The following is a 19,165-nucleotide window of genomic DNA, read 5'->3' as shown; positions in this document are numbered from 1 at the left end:
TTGTAGCTTTATGTATCTGTGGATTACTGGTAGACAAGTGCAGCCACTCACTAAAGGGTAACTGCTCTAACCATACCAATTTAAGAAATTAAGTGTATTTAAGAAACTTGAACTCACTGTGTATGACTTCAGTTCTAAAAGCAGTAGGTCACTAAAAGGGTTTAATAGATCTAATTACTTCACTGTCACAGAATTAAGGGCTATTAATTCCTAAAAGAGAGTTAAGGGCACATGACTCTTCTTCCTATGCCATAGGTAAAAATGAAAAATAGTTTCAGTGTGAAGCTTTAGTCACAGTCAGTTGAAGTTACTCTACATCTTCATTTCTGATTGTAAGTGTAGTGATTGAAAGTAGCTCTTTCTGTCACACAGAACGTTTTAAGCTGTTATGGACGTGGTTCAGAACAGTTCCCTAGGAGCAGAGCCAGATACAATGCCTTATACTCCAAAACACTTATGCCAAGGAAAATTGAAGTTAGTAGCTAGTATTCTGCCACAGTTTTATAGTCTGAAGAGATCTTTATCAAAGTTAATTGCAAATGTTACAAAACCAGGAAAGAGATGAAAAGAACACATAGGTTTTTCAAACACCCCTGCAAAATCGTTATTAACCACTATCTTAGTGACTCCCCAAGCCCATTTACACATCATCTCGATTTTCTGCTACCTGCTTTAGTGCATTTTTTAACTGTTGGACTTTTCACTACCAAAGTGCTCAGGGATTCACACTGAATATTTCTGAGAAGACGCAAAGGCCATAACAATAACAAATTTTCATTCTCTTTGATTTTCTGATTTGCTTTTGAACACTAAAAAATCTGCATTTGACAGAATGCAATCCATTGAGTGCCTCCCCAACATGCAGGACACCCAGACATACATTTAGCTACTCCTGGTGTGTTCAGTGTAAGGATAGGTCAAACCTCAGTAACCGAAGTGATAGCTCACACAGAAAGGAGAAAGCCAGGAACTCTCTGCAAGCAGATCTTCCACTGGGCTCAGGAACAGATTTCTATATCTGATTTCAATATAACAGGTTCCACAATATGCCTGCATAAATCAAAGAGCAGTGTACACACCACACTTCCCCCTTCACTATTTATACTCACTGGGAATGAAAAATAGCTCACCACCTGCCTCATTTCTATCATAATGTAACAGGTCACAGAGTTAACAACCTTCTGATACAAATGGCAGAGTAAAATTACCAAAACGATCACTCTTACACAGACAAGATATTTGGCACCTCACTTGGAACTTTTCCATACGGAATACAAATATCTCATAAACAAAACAAAAATGTTGTTGCAAGTATGTGTATTATATGTAATTAAAAACAAAAACAAACCAACAAATGCAGCACACTTACATTTGAATCTTGGGTGTACTAAAATTAGGGAACTGTGAACGGGAACATAAGGATTCAATATTTTCACCAAATTGAAGTGAATTCTTAGGAACAATGGATCTTTACTGAACATATGGAGTCTCTCTTCCAGGTATATCTTTGTTATAACACACTGAAAAGCATGGGACCAAAAAAAAAGGTAAGGAGAAAGAAAACAATGTCGGGTAGCAATAGTTATATCAGATTGAAGAATTGCCGTTAGTCTGACAACTGGAAGTAGGACAGCTCCAGAATAACCTTAAAGCACTTATTTCAGGTGAATGAACAACAGCGTTTGGTAGGATTAAATCCAGTGTATCATTAAAAATACTCCAGAAACTCGGCAAATGTGTGGGTTGTACTCAGGGGAAGTGAAATGAAAGCAAAGGAAGGGCAGACCTTGGGCCTGCAAGAACATAACCACCGTGCTGCCTCAATGACAGCAGAGGGCAGCAGTAAAAAACAATTGTTGCTGAGGTTATGTAAAAACAGACCAAAGAACATTTCATACCATTTGCAGCCTGAAACTAATGAACAACCACAGGTTGCCTAAATTTGTTGCTACTTTTCTGGTTTAACATCAAGCAAGCTTCTGTAGACAACATTCTGAGTGTGAGTGGGTTTAATTGAACTAAATCTGTCTGGTTTAAGAAGTTTCATATAGTGAAATCCAAAATTTAAAGAAAATTTTATTCATTAACACACTTGTGATATACAGTGATATTGGTGAAAAATAATACTTGCTTAGTTGAAATTAATTTGAAAGTCTTGATTGTCTTGTGAACAAATGTAGCATAAAATATTGCTGTATCATTTACTTGCAGCTTTAGTAGTCTTTAAGGAGGGTCTAACAGTGTAATACACAGCAGAGAGCTGGCTCGCTTGTTGCCTTGTGGTGATCCCATACGGAGGTTTCCTGGTGGAGCAGAGGCAGAAATGTTCATTCTGCCTATTGTTTTATCTGCCAGGTGCATTAACAGAGGAACTTGGTTCCTAGGGCTGTCAGTGCAGCATTATTCTTTTTCCAGTTGAGAGGAATTATAGCAGTGGGAATTCAGAAATGAGCAAAGGCTGCACTATCAGAGCCAATATTTACTGCTTGTGTATTCTGTGTTAGGGTTGTTTCAAACTGTGAGTATTTTCCACTACTTCTTAGGGAATCTATTCTGCAACACAACCAATGTAGTTATCAGGAATTTTTCTTCAACTAATGAGCATAGCCCAAATTGGAATTAGGCAGTTCTAACATTCAATTATCAGAAAAGCTGATTTGAACCATAGCAGAAAATACACGTGAATTTCTTCCATATTTCTTTCAAATTTAGGCACTAAATTTGTTTTCGTTAGCATTACTGCCACACTGAGGCAAGTTAAAGTGAGAAAAGAGCCAGATAAACTTCAAGAAATACAAGAACGAACGAACAGCGAGAAAAAAAACGGACTTCAGCTAAAGGTACACAGCAAATACCGCCGTGCTGGCGCTCGGCATGCAGGAGCTCCCTCTGCCGTCCAGCTTTGGGTACTGTTGCAGCAGGCAGAGTTTAAGCTAAGCTTCAGGGAACGGAAGTTAGCCTACTGTAATGAGTTACAGCAATTGTTTTCCACCCGAATCAAACAATTTTGACACCACGTAAAAAATAACTTGAAATTGGGAAAGTTGTGCTAAAAAGGACCAGGGCTTTCTGGAGAGCAGCTTACATCTGTGGCAGTAAATCCAGAACATTTTGGTGAATTTCTCTCTTCGTGGTATGACGAATGAATCAATGAATGCATACATGATGCTGCCCAAAATAACAAACCCATGAAACAAAGCAAAACAAAAAAAATGTTGAAAATATCCTAACTTCTGAATAATTTTTCCATTGTTTGTGTGAGAGCTGTGTATATTGAAAAAGCATTACGGAAAACATTGGAAAGCAAAAACAAGATTAAGTAGAATTATCAGATGGGAAACACTGAAATGAAAAAAGGTAAACTGAAACATTAATAGCAGTGGCAATAGCACATATTGTCTCTCCAGTAAAGTAGGAAACTCAGTTTGCTAATGACTCGGTTTGTGTATCTGGTGATGATATGAGGCTGGCAAGTTCCTGTCAGAAGAAAAATACAGGTCATTGCTTTTTGCAGGTGAGGGAAAAGGCCACCTGCAATGCAGGCCATTGTATACACAACTTCAAATATCCTGAGCTAGGAGAACACGTGTTAAACAGCTTCTTCTTCCATTTGACCATGAAAAGGCAGTTTTCTAGCTGTGAGATCTTGCAAACATACCAAGCAGTCCACTGGCTCACTTCTTTTTACACTTGTGAATGTCCTATGCTAACACTCCACTACACACCAATCCTTCTTCAAGCAGAAGCTGAAGAAAAACGAACTTGTATTCCTTGAGCACTGGGTTGATCTGTTGATTACTTGGCCTAGAAGATTCTTCCAACCACAAAACCTCCCTGTACCAGGTGTAGCTGAACAAGCCTGATGTTTCGTGATGGGCAAAGGGTAAAACATTTGCTAGTTGTACATGACCGAAAACACACTCTTTTCTTGTTATGAATCAGTCACAACATAGTTTCCTGCTGATAAAACTGACCTTTGTTAAATTGCTTAGTGAATATTTTGGTCTCTTTTTCCAAATATGCATGTCTAATTTAATGAAAACAATTCATTATAAGTCACAACATTAGGTGGAATCATCAGTAGAAAGGCTGAACCTCAGAATGTTCAGAACTCAAGTTCAAAGGCTTAATAAGAAATTTTAGACCTTGTAATTTTGCAGAATTATTACAAAATAACTCAATTAAGCAAAAAACTCAATTAAGAATAATTTCTTCATGTACTACCTGTCTTATGGCAAAATAAAGGAAAATGGTTGCATAAAACTTTACTGCATAAAAATATATCCCACTGCATCTTTCCAAAGCCGTTTGTCTCAAGTACTGACCTTGTGTAAAACGTCTGACATTAAAGAATTATCCATCTTTATGCACATTACATACACTTCTATAGGTTTGGTGCAGAGGGGGCCACCAGTGGAGCTGTACCCATTTGCTCCAGTTACTGTATTTGTTCCAGTAAAGCAATTGATGACATTGGCAACTGCAAACTGTTTACACAAATCTACAGAGTTGTTGCATTTCAACACAAGCTTTAGTATTTTCTCTATGTAGACATTGATGAGATCAGTCATCCCGAGCAAGATGTGAATTTTAAGACCCTTTGTTACCTGCTCCCATCAGCACAAAATTAAGAATTACACCATGGTTACAAAAGAATAACTACGTACTTAGCAAAGGGTTTCCCACTAGTCTCACTGGTTTGGTGGAATGACTTGGCAACAATGAGGCAAGCCTTCGCCTTAGTGGAAGATCAGATTCCAACACTCCCTGTTCTGCTCATCGTTTTTAGCCTTGTGACTACACAGAAAAGACTTCACACCTGTGCTGTTCAGGATCAGAACTTCAGAGATCAGCTTGCAGATCTGAGACAGCAGTGCTTTTAATAACCACTGCACTGAATTTGATGACACAACCTTGGGAAACCATAATCACATTGGTCAGGAAAAAAGAATCAGATTGGGAATGAATGGGTGTAACAATTGCAGGCTATGCAAAACAACAGATAATTTAAAGTGACTGCTTCGGGAAGAAGGACAAAGAGATAGTGACATGTGAAAACTCACTTCAGATTAGGAGGAAAATGTAATATAGTTGAGACGAGTGAGGACGTTTGTTTGTCTTGGCAAAGAATATTTTATTTCTTTACACAAAGACTCTTCTGCTGAGCAGTCTGAAAGAATCATACACTTTCCTCTTTATTGTCAAATGGGAGAAGGCATTTTAATGTACTGCTAGTAGGAACCCTCTCGCTCAGAAAACAAAAGAGACCATAGAATCATAGAACGGCTTGGGTTGGAAAAGATCTCAAAGATCATCAAGTTCCAATCTCCCTGCTGTGGCAGGGTTGCCATCCAATAAATCAGGCTCCAGCTCAGGCTGCCCAGGATCCCATCCCACCTTGAACACCCTCAGGGATGAGGCATCCACAGCTTCTCTGGGCAGCCTGTGCCAGCACTTCACCACTTCCTAAGTGAAAAGTTTTCCCCTGGCGTCTAAATCTTCCCTCTTTTGGTTGAAAACCATTCCCCATTGTCCTATCACTATCTACCCATGTAAACATTGATTCTCCTCTGCAAATATTAAAAGATATTTAAAAAAAAAGCTCTTTCAAATCCTCTGCTTTGAAAGCCCATTTTGGAATACTGAAAAACACAATCCTGTGTAAATGTTATCAGCAGCTTTAATAGTTTCAGTGATCCTAAACTCATTCTGCTCTTTACTTTGAATCCCTGCGGAAAGTGCTTTTTAATCACTGAAAACACACTATGAGAGCTGAATTTATTTTCCTGATAGAGCAGAATCAGAAATATTTTAGCAGTGCTCTCACCTCTGTAGTTCTTTGTGTGAGTAGAAAAAAAGACTCAGAGAAAAAAATGGATACAAAAAAATCCGGATGTTGTAATGTTCTCTCTTCCTATTATTGACTCAAAAAACCACAAAAAACAAAACAAAACAAAACCAAGAAAACAAAACAAAACCTTAAGCAAACAACTATTCTAACACAACTTATGTGTAAAGAAACATGTTAAGTATCCTGGCTCTGGTGAGAGCTGCTTTCCAAAAGAAGAGTCATCTTTCTCACTTGCATTTTACTGAAATAAAGAAGAAACAAGTTTCTGTTCTGATCATTGACTTAATATCCTGGATAAGAACATTAGGCTTGTGCTGACCCACCACTGAATTTCCTCAGAGGAAAGTGTAGCAAACTGAGCTCACGTTAAGCTTCTCCTTTGGTCTGAGTTATGCTCAGCTTTTACCTTCTCAGACACTTAGAATGTGGGACCGAGGTGGCTTTAACAAGTGTGATGTAATTGCTGTCTTTACACTCCTACAATGCTGGTGGCATAAATTCAGGTCAATCCCTGAAGTTTAATGTCCAGCTGAGAAAAACAACCAGGTGCTATTGAACACTGTGGAAAAAAAAAAAAAAAAAAAAAAAAAAAAAGTATGCAGTATAATATGATAAAAATGGAGAATGTTCAATTTTGTAATTTCAACATATTTACCTGAAAAAAAAAAACCCAAACCAAACCAAAACACCTGACAGCAACTCCAGAGAGATTGCGAGTGGCAAGTAAGGTGAGAAAAGTATACTTGTCAAAATCAGTTATTGCTTTTTCAAGGGCAGGAAAGTGAAGAATGAACAAGTAAGGATATTTAGAACTGAAGAGACAAATGAGAATGCAGGAAGAAAAGCTCTTTCAGCACATTGCTTTGCTTCATGTGAAATTCCTGTGGATATATAGGGCAGAAGAAATGCTTTCTGCAATGCATTCAGCTTCCTGGCACCCCTGCAGACCTTTGACATGCACCTTACAGCAAGCTTATTTTAATTAGTCTGTGAGAATTGAAGATTTCTCCACCTGAGATCCTCTTTTAGGCAGCTTGTAGGGCTGATCTGCAGCTAAGAAGAATCTTTAATACCTAGTGATGTTAAATATACTGAATATGAGGGAATTTGCTGTCATTAACTTCCACATACTGTATCTGTGCTCCAACACCTGCATGTGTAAAGAAGTGCTTTGTGACTCCTCTCTGTTTCACCTGAACCAACTATCACAGGACAAGATGGCAATGATGGTGGGCTGGGGATGTGGGCAGCTGCCCCAAAAGCTCCAGTCTGCTGTCAACAGATAAAATCTACCATTTTCTGCAACAAAATTCAGCTGGGAAAATGTTCTTTGGTTATCACAACTTTTACCTGCAAGTGATTTTCTCCTTCCGAAGCTTCTGAGCAGCGATAACTGCATCGTGAGCAACAGCTCGGACAGGCAGCAGCAGCAAACACGGGCTCATCCTGCCAGCAGCATAACAGTTAGTTCTTAGCCTACTGGGAACGGTTAACTGAAGGGCATCTCCCGATACGTGGTCACACACAGGACGCGTGTAAACGTCCAATACTACAAGCTGGACTCCCTCACTGCCTCGAGGAACAGCGCTAGAATGCAAACAATCCTCCCGGGCTCGCCCCTCACAGGCTCCTTGGTAGGAGGCGGGCAAAGCTCTGAGGTGAGACGGCTCCTGATTGGGCGCTCGGCAGCGAAGAGCTTAACGATTGGTTGGTAGGCTCGCGCGCGGGGGCAGTGTTGTGTTTGGGCGGGAAGGCGGGTCTGCGACCGCGTGGCGTCTCGCGAGATCTGCCCGCTCCGCCTACGGTGTTCGGAGCCGGAGGTGGCGGTCCGGTAAGTGTTCTCGTTGTGTGGCGGAGCGCGTCGGGCTGTGGGAGGAGAGCGCCTCCGTCGCCTGCTTGCCGGAGCGCCCGGTGCCTTTTCCGCGGTGGGAGTGCGAGGCTTTCCTGCTCCGAGGCCCCTTTCTCTCTGCCCGTCACCCCTCAGCCCCCACAGGCCTTGGCGGCGCTCCCCTCACGCGCTCACGGCGGGCCGCTTCTCACGGGCAGCCGCAGCCGCGAGAGGGGCGGCTCGGAGCGGAGCCTCACCTCGTAAGCGAGGCACTTTTCTGTGCTGTGTGAAGCGGCAGGGATTCGGCCCTCGCAGGATCCCCACCGGCGGCTCCTGTGTGTGCTGAGAGAGGGTGGTTTGGTTGGTGGGCGGTGAGGGGGAGGACCTGCCTGTGAGGGAAGGGCTGAACTTCGTGTCTGTGGGCTGCACGGTGCTCTCTGTGTGTCCCGGTGCCCCGTGTGGTTCGTGGAATGCGGCTGTGAGGAGAGGTCTGTAAGTGCAGAGCTTCAGAATGTCATCTCTGGAAAAGTGAGAAAGCTGTTGGATGTCTCTGTATTGTTTTGTGGTCTCGTGGGTTTTTCACTTAAAAAAAACTTAAAGCTGAGAGCCGTGCTTTCAAAGGGGGAAGGAAAACACGCTGCCTGTCTGGAATTGCTTCACTTGTCATCAGGGAAAGGTGAGCTTTCCTTTCCCGTTTCTTCTATAGTAGCAGTTAATACCCAAATATTCATGGAATATTTGCATTACAAATCCTATTTTTTTCCCTTGAATTATTTTAATGCTGATCGTCTATGTGGAATTCGTAGTGGCTTAACTTCTAACTGCTGAACTGAGGGAGCTTTTGCGTACTGGTGCCACAGACCTGCAGCATCTGTACTCTGTCTCCTAAAGGCACTTGATGGAGGTGCCTGTTTCTTACAGTGATGTTTCTTCTCATATGAGAACTCTAATTATAAAGAGTTATACCAGTACTCTCCAATCCCATGTAGGTTTCTTAACATGACTTGCTTACAGAATTGATCTTAGCATTTCTTGAATTGGTTATGAATTAAGACTAGAGGGGGTATGTGGGACGTTGCATCCAAGTTGTGATTAGTAATACCTGTGGCACTTGAAGAAAGTAAGTGCTGCGTTCTTCCAGGAGGACACGGGTCGTTTGTAAGAGCTGCTTATCTGCAAATCAGTGTTTGAAGTGTAGTGGTTTGGTTTACATGTATGGTCCAGTTCTCCATCAGTTCTGCATTCTCAGCTGAGTTTCACTCACAAGGACTGCTTCAGTTGGCTCTCTTACTGATAGCTCAGTACTTTCACTAGGTAAGAAGGGAAATCCTTCCATCAGTAAAGAAATTAACTCACAGGTCAAATGTTATTGGTGGAAATCAGTTGTGTTTCCTTTTTCTTAACGGAGATGAGCTGGGACACACAAGGCTATAGGAAGCTTTTAACTTTACTTTTATAAAAATTCTGAGTGTATTTTATTCTCCTGAGTTTTGAGGCGGCATAAAAGGGGCAGCGTTGTTTTTATTATCCAAATTTATGCAATGTAATGATGATTAGAATTTTGATTGTGAAGTAAGCTAAATAAAGCCTGCTTTCACATACAGATAAATCAAAAATTAATCATCATGCTTCAGTTTTCTGGCTTTGAAGTCATTGGTAAAGCTGGATACTTTGTTTGTGTTTATTTAGGACTGCTGAAAGTCTACTGTTATAGCTGTGACTGATAACTGCAAAATTTCAAGTTTCTCTTGCATTAATTATCCTATTTTCAGATGGTCTTACTTGCTGTCCATCCCAATACCTCATACAACTGGTAGCATTTCCTCGTTATTTTGTGTGGGAAGACTTAAACTTTTATAGCCTGTTGTCATGTTGGCTTTAAATCTACGTGGAGATGTTTTTAAGCTGTCCAGACGTGCATCCTCTGATCAGTTTTGCATTTTGCTGAAGATTGTGCATTCTTAGCATGCGCCACAGAGTAAATGTAGAACACCAGTAGTGGGTAGGATAGAGATGTCTTTTTTTTTTTTTCTCTTTGCTGATGTCAGCTTTGACAAAACTATTGATGGAAAATGATGATGGGGAAAAAATAAAAGCATTATTTTGTTGTGTATGCTGTAACATCTTGATAATACTGATCTGAGTACACTTGAACATTATGCAGAAAGAGTGAAGAATTGCTGGTATGAATGTTCTGAGTACTTTATGTATTGAATGGAATGGCTACGTTTTGATAGTTGTAATATCTAACAGTCTAAGTCTTTCAGCAAAAGATTGCGTGGCATAAACTTTGATACTGTCTTGTTCTCTCTTGTCTCCTAGAAATGGGCCTGTTTGTAGAAGATGCAGTGCACTAGATGTGGTGCTTGGAACAGAATTAGTCATGGCATCAGAACTGTGTAAAACAATCTCAGAGGCAAAGCTGGAAAAGCACAAGAATTTGTTCCTAAATTACAGGAATCTCCATCATTTTCCTTTGGAGTTACTGAAAGATGAGGGGCTGCAGTACTTGGAGAGACTTTATATGAAAAGAAATTCTCTGACCACATTGGTACGACAACTTCTTTACTGTGATGCTTACTGTCTGATTTTGAAATAGAAAAGATTAAAAAATGTTTTAGCAAATTTGATCCTGAATGACGTGATCCCTTGTGAAATACAAGTACACGGTTGTGTTATGTTCTAACTTGGATGGATAATGTAGAGTATAATAAATGAAAGCATATGCCATTTGTATAGATACTCTCGGAGCTCTGAAGATCCAATTTTTTGTTTGTCTGTGTTCCATGATAATTTTTTTAACTTGTAAATCTTGCTCCTAGTGTCAGTGGTCAGGTCTTTCTACTGTTAGGAGATGTTAGCTGTTTATTCCAGCTGCATTAGCTTCAACATCGCTGACCTTCGTGTACACTTTACTGTAAAGGCAGTGGCAATCCCAAGATCTAATACTGAGCTTTCTGTTAAGGTGCCAGTTGAAACTTGTTTTCTGTAAACTGCCAACAGGAGAAAGAATAAACCGTTTAGGGTTGAGGGGGGGTGGTGGTTGTTTTTGACATCTCTTGCAGTAAGTAGTAGTTTTTAAAGCTTTGACAATGATGCATTAGATTTCCTTAATAAAGGCTTTGTTTCACAGCACAAGAGCTGGGAGGATTCTGAAGGTTTTATACTTTCCTTCATCTTTGCAGTCAATTAAGTTTGCATGAGCTGTAGAAAGTTACCTCGGTACTTCTTGGGGAGGTCTTTTTGCTTAATGATTTAATGGAATTGTAGCATTCGTGGTTAAAAAGTAAAATTGCTTTAAAAATTAACCTGAAAGTCAATGATTACTTAGTGTGTGAGGCTCATGAAGTTTGTGCTACTCAAAAGATGGATCTAACATGGAGAGCTCTGTGTACCACTTTTCTGTGTGTCTATTTTAAATCTCGGTTTTGTTTTTCTTGAGGTAATAATTGTAATTGAGTTGTGAGTTAATGGAACTGAAGCAACACTTAAAATTTAGATCTTGCTCAGGCAAATTTATTTTCAAACAGCATGAAATAGAGAATTAGTATTCAAAGTGACCGGGACAACTTTCCCTTAATATGACTTGCTGGGATCTCATTCAAGTGCATAGTGCTACAGCTATGACTTGGGCAACCAAAATTGGATCTAACAGCATTTATTCAGCAGAATACAGGTTGGAAGTTGTAGTAGACCAAAACAGGTGAAGTCAGCAGCGTGTTCCACAAAAAGGCACATATGTTTGGTTTTTTTTTGTGCATAGTAAGTTTCAGTTTCCATTAAAAACATAAGCAGTTCATTGCTGGATACCATTAAAGTGTAAGCTGAGCAAGGGTTGCAATTTAGTGCTATATACCTAAGGAAAACCTAGCTAAATTGAGAATAGAAAGTAAGGTAAAAGTAAGGTAAAGAAAGCAGGTGGAGAGAAGAAAAAGCTGCATCAAGGGAATTCTTGAGAAAATGCTCTGTGAGAGAAGGCTTAGAGATGTGGGTTAGTTTAGCTTTGGGAAAGAGAAGACAGAGTTAAAAAGGAATTGGAGGAAGGGTGAGAACAGCGGACACCTGTGTTCCAATGAAACAGTGCTTTCGTAAACTTACTATTTTATGTCCATTACTGGTAAGGGGAGTAATACTCAATTTAGTAAAGTAGTAGTAAGTTGCAAAGGGAAACGAGTCTCATTTGAGAATTTTAAAAAAATATACCACTTTATTTAAAAGGTGATCCTGCTTCAGAAGTGTAATTTTAGTGTCTCTTTCAGCTTGTGCTTCTTGAATCCTATGCAAGATGATGAGCAGTGCATTATCAATACATACAGATTTAATTTTGATGGTAGTTAATCTGCACCGTGTTTCTTTAAGGTGGTGCTTCCTTCTGCCTTAACAGCTGATTATATCTGAGTTGAAAAACACTGACCAGCTCCTATGGAAACATTGGAATAGTTACGCTGTCAGAATTTCCCTATTCCTTCCTCAAGAAAAAACTTCTGTCTTTAGTGCCAAGATGAAGATGATAGAAGACTTGCATAGTGATTGGGTCAGGAAGCTCTATAGCATGCCTACATCCCAACTTCAATTTCTTATACCTTCCAATTTAGTATTTGACTGATAATGTTAGCATTTTAGTGATCCTGTTTCCTCATCTACAAAACGAAGTGAGTTTGCTTTCATGACGCTGTCAGAAGCATAATTGAGCCATACCAGAAGGTGGTTCTCAGAATGTGCAATGCTGTCCTGTTGAGACAAATCAGCAGGCTCACTTTTTGAAAAATGCCCTCTGAGGATGAGGCAAGCTTCCCTAAACTGGTGGCAGAAGTGATTGATTATTCATCTGTCATTGTTATTAGTTGCTGTGCCTACAACAAAGGCCGCAGTCTGTGTCACTGACTTTACTCCCCAATGCATGGACCATGAATAGTCCCTTTTAATCTTAATGTTGATGTGAGATGTTGTGTTGAAAGCATTTGACTCGGACCAGTTGTTTTTGTGGCACTCAAGAACATAAATAGAATTTGTGGTAGATATTCTAGACTGTAAAATTGTGAGCTGTGGGGTTGTTTCTCTCCTTTAACTTCTTCGTGTTTTAAGATAAAGCAGTTCAGGCTTGATGTGAGGTGAAAACATTTGAATTTCAGATTAGCGTCCTCAATAGAACAAAGGTTTAGGATGGAAGAGCTACTGTTCTTAATTTTCCTTCTTAATTTTCAAGTTGAATGTCGATGTGTTTAATTTGGATCTGAGCACGCTGCAACCTTTGTATATTTTTCCCGCATTAAGTTTCTACTCGCTGACCAAATAATCTCCTGCTCTTACAAATGTTCTGACACAAACCTTCCAGTAGGTGGCAACAACTGATCAGTTTAGCTTGTTGAGTCCTGAGGTCAGCTGATTCTTTTATTACAGAACCTTATCTGCTGCTCCTTACTTAAAAACAAATATGTTTTGCTGTGCGTGCTCAAATCTAGCATGTGGTGTGCTTGTTGCATAAGCACATCACCATAACTTTTTCAGGTTTATGTATTTATTCGTAGTAAGTTTATGAAACCATGCAAAGTATTTTAGGTAATAAAACAGCTTACATTTGCATGGCAGTGCAGATTGCTAGGCCTCTTTTACAGGAAATTGACAGTGTGGTAAGTCTGCTTTTAAAATTTGATTTGGATATATGGATAATGTAAAAAATCTGTGTTTGAAATAGATCTCTTAAGCAGTGAAACTGTCTTAACTATGATTACCGACATTTCAGACTTAGCAAGCCCATTTTGTGGTGTACATTCTTGGTTATAAAGGCCATCGTGGAACAGAGTTGCTATGGATCAGTAATTATAGAAATGATAGCATGTTAACATGCAAATATGGCAATTTAGTTTGTTGGGTTCGGGGTGCCTGGCTTTGTGGTTATTGGTTAAGGTACACAAAACTTTTAGATCTTTTCTTGGTTTACCGGTATTACAAATAAAGTGTTAAAGTGAGATACCTTGCATAGATCTTATTCCCCTTCAAGTCTGTAGTGGTTACAGCTTCTCAGCAGCTCTCAGCCTCAACTAATTCACTTTAGAACTTTACTTTTGAAAATATATTGTATTTCATCTCTTCAGCCCCAGAAGTCCACCTACCATTTGTTTGAGGATACGTTAATGTCACTTCTAGGCTGTAGTTCAATGTCAGTAATGAATTGCTCACCCTTGAAATATCCCAATTGCACTGGTGGAGAATATGTGGGGGTGTGGAAATAGGGTATTGTATGCAAGCTTTCTGTTGCAGTTTTTCTGTGAGTAGCTGCTAACGTGTTTTAGTGTGATTGGTAAAATTAGTTGGGTACACAATGTGTGTTTGTTTTGAAACCTAAAAATCTCTAACTCTTTTTCAGCCAGAAAACCTTGCACAGAAGCTTCCAAACCTCGTGGAATTGTGAGTTTGTGTAGGAATTCTAATATATTCTTATTGTGCTGCTCCATCTCATCTTAAAATAGTTTTGTAATGTATTGCTGTATATTACCTGTGTTTTAAAAAGGAAGGGTTTTATTGGAGACCAAAAAAGGTGCTTTTTCTGTTTTTTCAAATGGTGGTAAATCCAGATGTATTCAGTGGTTTGTGTTGTTTTTTGTTTTTTTTTTAGGATTTCTTGTGTTGAATAACAAGAACAGTTATACAAGTGCTTGCACTATCAAGGGGGGGGAAAAACACCTATCTAAACTGTTGTAATTCTAATACAAAGTACTTGAAGCTCCACATGCGATGGTTGTGACAGAGCCAGAGCCCATCCCTGTTGCACATTGCCACTCCAGCTAGGAGAGCTATAAAGTCTTCAGTCTCACTGATTCTAGAAGGTGGTTTGTGCACCCTGGCTGTTTTTTTTTTTTTTTTTTTTTTTTTTAAGTCAAGACAAGTAGCAGCAGGAACGTGCAAGTGTGAGTAGTAACAGCTGGAGACAGAATGGATTACCCAGTTTTGCCCACAGAAGGGGCACCATGTGAACTGTTTTCTTTCGGCAATTAAATTGAAGTTGTGAAGCCTGAGCCAACAGTTTCCCTCACTCCCTACTTTTTGTTGTTGTTAAGGCTGTATTGTCCTTGCTTAATGGAATTGGAGGATAGAGGATAAAAAGGACATCCCCACATCCCGCTGTAACTCACTTTTCTCATTTGTAGTTTGGTAATTGACAGACCAGTGCTTCTGTTTAATGAAAAGCTCCAAACAGGAGGTGGTGTGAGTAGTCTAATGCGTTCAGCTGTCTGATCTTGTCATCTTAATTTGGTCCTTGAGGCCACACCTTTCTGGTACACATGACCAGCGTATAATTGAACTGTTTTGTATGTCGCTGCAGCCTCCAAATTGCTTAAGTAACAGTCATGTCTCATCATGCTGGAGTCTTAAGAGTTTGTTTATGCTGCTGAGCAGTAAAATAAATACTACTTCATATATTTAGTGTTTAATGATTTGCCATGGGGCATCAGGAGATCTCTGCTATTTGATGATGCCTTTAGGGAAGAGCTTTGTAAATTATAACTTAAAATAATATCTTACAAGCACCGACTGTAAGAGTGATACCTAATTATTTGAGGTTCAGCAAGCATAGCTGTACCACCATTATTCTTTACGTTCTAGGGAATTGCAGTGAGCCTGTGATTTGTGTAACTTTAATAACAGAAACGCAGACAGTAAGAGCTGTTCATTGTCAGAGAAGAGTCCGCAATATTTTCTAAAAAAAAAAAAAAAATTGTTAGTTTATTATAGACAAATTTCACTTTAATAAAAATGAAAATTGGTAGCAATTTCACTGTACATTTTTAAGAACTGTACTGTTGTCTACTTATATACATTGTGTTTGTCATACGGGGAGGCCTGTTGTAAATCCTTATCATGTACCTTTTCTAATTTACTGATTGAAATAGTCGAGTATTTCCGGGAGCTGCAGGTGAAATGAGTAGGAGAATTCTCGTGTCAAGGCTACAAAAGAAGGTTTTCACAAAAACATTGGCTATCCTTTTGCTTTTGAATATTTATCAGTATTTGAAAATTTCATTAGTGCTATTTTCTACAAGAGCCATTTGTTCATTTGCAGCCGTGTTATTTTAGGCATCAAAGTTAAAACACGAGAAATGCATGTTGCAGTAGTTGAGAAGTGACTGGCAGTGCTGGAAAAGTTCCAGCAGGGGGTGCTGAACATTTTTGGTGGGAGAGCTGCTCTCCCTCAGTAACTAAGCGACAATGGGTAAATTGGGTTTGGTTGGGTTTTTTTGTTTTTTCTTTTGGAAAAATATACTCTAGATCTGAAAAACTCAATTAGGGTGACTGCATCATTTGCATTCATTCAGTCAGGTAAAGCGCAAGATTATTTTTTTAAGTATAGAGGGAAATGTTTCTAATTGGAATAGCTTCTGCCAGGTGTTTTTTCTTTGTGGGGTGTTTCATTCTGTGTGGGGTAACCTGATGGTCAAGTATGGTTGGCTTTACTTATGCTGTCTGCTTCATTCTTTTTCCTTGATGTTTTTTTCTTGTGACTCTCAGAATTGAAGCCCATTATTTTAACTGTGAATGTTCCATTTTAATTAATTATGTGTCATTCTGTTTTATTTTTAAGTTTATCATTAGTCTTAAGTGAAACTTAAGTATCTGTCCATTGCCAGTATATGTGGTGTCCACAGCTTTTATGGTCATAAAAAGGAATGGCTGTGAGAGTGCTCTTTCAATCTGAAATTGGATATTTTGCAAACTGATTATGTAGCAGAAGTCCTTGAGGGTAACAGGTGGTGTCCTCTGCTTTTTTTTTTCTCCTCCCCCCAGGTACCTTCATTCAAATAACATAGTTGTTGTACCTGAAGGTAAGTAATCTACCAGCTCGCATAAGTGGCAGGAATCATAAAATATTCATTTTTGTTCTTTGAAGAGGCCTATCTTTTTCTTTATTTCCCCATAAAACATTAAAAACTTTGATACAAAACATACCAGTATAGCTTTTAGTTGATAATATCCTTGTTTATGTTATATTAAATTCTTGTAATGAACTCTCAAATGCATCTGAACGCTGGTTGCTTCAATTCTAATTGAAGAGACTGGAATGGCTAAGTGGCACTCATCTACAGAAACAAAAATCCAGAGCGTCTTCTGCTCTGAGCTGCTTACTACCCAGAATACTCTGCTGGTTTATGTCATGGAACTTTTGAAACTTAAAATATCAAGAACTTGTATTGTATTAGTCTCCTGTGCATTAAATTTAGATTTGTGTCCAACTTCAGTGCAGTACTTTAAGCTCTGTTGGTACGTATAGATTGGATAGATGCAAAGGAATAAAAGTGAAAAAAAAGTGAGGTTTTCCTCTCAACCTCACTGCCAGCAATAAAGTTTTTTAGATGAGCATTTTCATCAACTGTGTCATTCAGTTCTCAGACCGACTTTAATGCATCAAAATCTGCTGCTGCTTAGGTGTAAGGTACTGTGGCTTTTTATCCCCTCGTAGTCCTATTAAGATTTTAACGTTACTGTTGGGTCACATTCATGTTTTAATCTGTTCTCTCGCAAGCCATTGGCTCCCTCGTTAAACTGCAGTTTCTGGACCTAAGTGATAATGCCCTTGAAATTGTGTGTCCAGAGATCGGTCGCCTGAGATCTTTGCGTCATCTTCGTTTGGCTAACAACCAGCTGAAATATTTACCTGCAGGTAAGTACAAACGAAGTCTTAAAACAATGGCAAAATCCATTTGATCTTCTTTGGCACAGTGATTTGTTCTAGGTTTACTCAGGTCTTAGAGATGGAGCATGGCACAACTTGAAGGTGAGGATGAGGTGGGTATTACCACTGCACGGTACTGTGCCAAATGCACTTAAAGAATAGTAAGCTGTGCAGTACTGATGTGAGGTGGAGGAAAATAAGGAAAAATATTTCTGAAGAGGAAAATAAAGTGTTTATGTAACAGCTGTTGCCATTGTAACAAGAAAGTCTGGAAGTTACTCAAGAAGACACAAAATGCTAATGACAAATGTCATTATGATAAAATGTTTATTTGGATTTAACTGAGTATAAAGTATTCCAGTCCTCCTTCTATCTTTTAGCCAAACAGCTTCATGCTTTTTCAGAAAAGACACGTGTCCAGTAGCTTTGCCTATGGCAGTTCTACCTCAGCATGACAGTAGATAACAAATGCTGCTCTTACTGGCTTATAACAAAAAAGCAAAATGTATTCCAAGTAAATGTGACACAGAGTCGGAAAAAGTTGGCCATAGGCAAATTTTGAATTTTATTTTTTATTTTTTATTTTTTTTGCTTTCTAAGTACTTTGATAAGCAAAAGTAACTGATTTCCCTTCTTCCATCTTCAATCTATCTGTCCAGATCAGATGACAGTAACTTTTGAATTTTTTTCACTGTTTTACTTTTTCTTCTTGCTCTGGGGTGTTTGCCTTTTCTGATCTGCAGAGAAGATAAAATGTAAGGCCAGCATTTAAAAAAAACAAAACAAATAAAACAAACAAACAAAAAAACTGGTGTAACTTAATCTAATAGGATTAGCTTTTGGCTCTAACTTGAACTAAATTTTCAGTGACTTTCATGTGTTAAGTTCATGTAGCTTATTTGCAAGAGATATACTGCAATTTCTTTGAAGTCTTGGTTGCAGAAATCTAGGTAGTCCTCTCCTTGTACTTTTCTAGGCATACTAAGCTTTGTAGAACCAGTCAAAGAATGATTATGATTAGAAAGGAAAAATAAATTGGCTTTGTAAATGCTCTGGAATGAAATTAGATAAACCTGTTAAACATTATGACCTAAGGCCAGTAAAATTTCCATCAATTTTAAGATGTCCTACATTCAAGAGAAAGGAGAGTTTTTGAATGCGCTTTATGTTCCTCAAAGATAATTTACCTTATGGTGCTGTACCATGAAAGAAAGACTTGTTCAAAGAAAAAGTGGCACATTTGCTTCAAAACTTCACACATTAACTTAAAAAGGTTCCAAGAAAAGACTACTTTCAAAAGGATAATTTACATTACTGAGGAGCTGATTTCAAGTCTACCACATTTGGAGGTGGTATCAGCGGCGTGTAAAAGCTTCGTTTAATTTGCTCTGAAGTTTACCAAATTTCGTACTGAACATCATCAGAAAAAAGTGATTTTTTCACTTTAAACATATGAAAATTTTGCATGTTTAGAAACAATACTACTGTTGCTAATTTTATATTGGGGAACCCATTGACGTCTGTTCTTTGTTTCTGTGATGGAGTACCGTCAGTGTATGCGTATGTGATTATTGCTATCGTTTCTAATCCTCTCCGTTCAGATGGTGTCAGTGTCATCATGGCTGGATGTCACGCAGCAGGAGTGTTACCAGTCCAAGCAAGATTTATCTTTCACTTACACTTGAGAATGTGCCCAGCTAATCTACTGCACTGAGTGTTTCTAAATGTAACATTTCCTGAAGAGTACTTGTTTCCTTAGGTTTACATTGTCAAACAGTGAAAATCTTAAAGATTATTTGTACTTAAATTTGGAAAT

At 38.9% G+C, this 19,165-nt stretch overlaps 1 protein-coding gene across 5 annotated transcripts in view; it reads left to right on the top strand.

Moving 5' to 3' along the window:
* The first annotated feature begins 7,586 nt into the window (after positions 1–7,586).
* The window catches only part of LRRC28 (leucine rich repeat containing 28), a 47,755-nt gene continuing 36,176 nt past the window's right edge, over positions 7,587–19,165 (top strand). The window contains exons 1-5 of one of the 5 annotated variants that reach the window (XM_048955902.1): positions 7,587–7,682; positions 10,002–10,230; positions 14,047–14,087; positions 16,464–16,501; positions 17,200–17,337. In XM_048955902.1, coding sequence (XP_048811859.1) covers positions 10,063–10,230; positions 14,047–14,087; positions 16,464–16,501; positions 17,200–17,337 — 385 coding nt within the window. In that variant the 5' untranslated portion in view covers positions 7,587–7,682; positions 10,002–10,062. The other 4 variants (XM_048955903.1, XM_048955900.1, XM_048955904.1 and 1 more) reach the window with 4 other exon arrangements.

The sequence above is a fragment of the Lagopus muta genome, chromosome 10 (assembly GCF_023343835.1).
Source record: "Lagopus muta isolate bLagMut1 chromosome 10, bLagMut1 primary, whole genome shotgun sequence".
Lineage (NCBI taxonomy): Eukaryota > Metazoa > Chordata > Aves > Galliformes > Phasianidae > Lagopus > Lagopus muta.
Note: the sequence above shows the minus strand (reverse complement) of the source record. Positions and strands in the feature narration are given on the sequence as shown.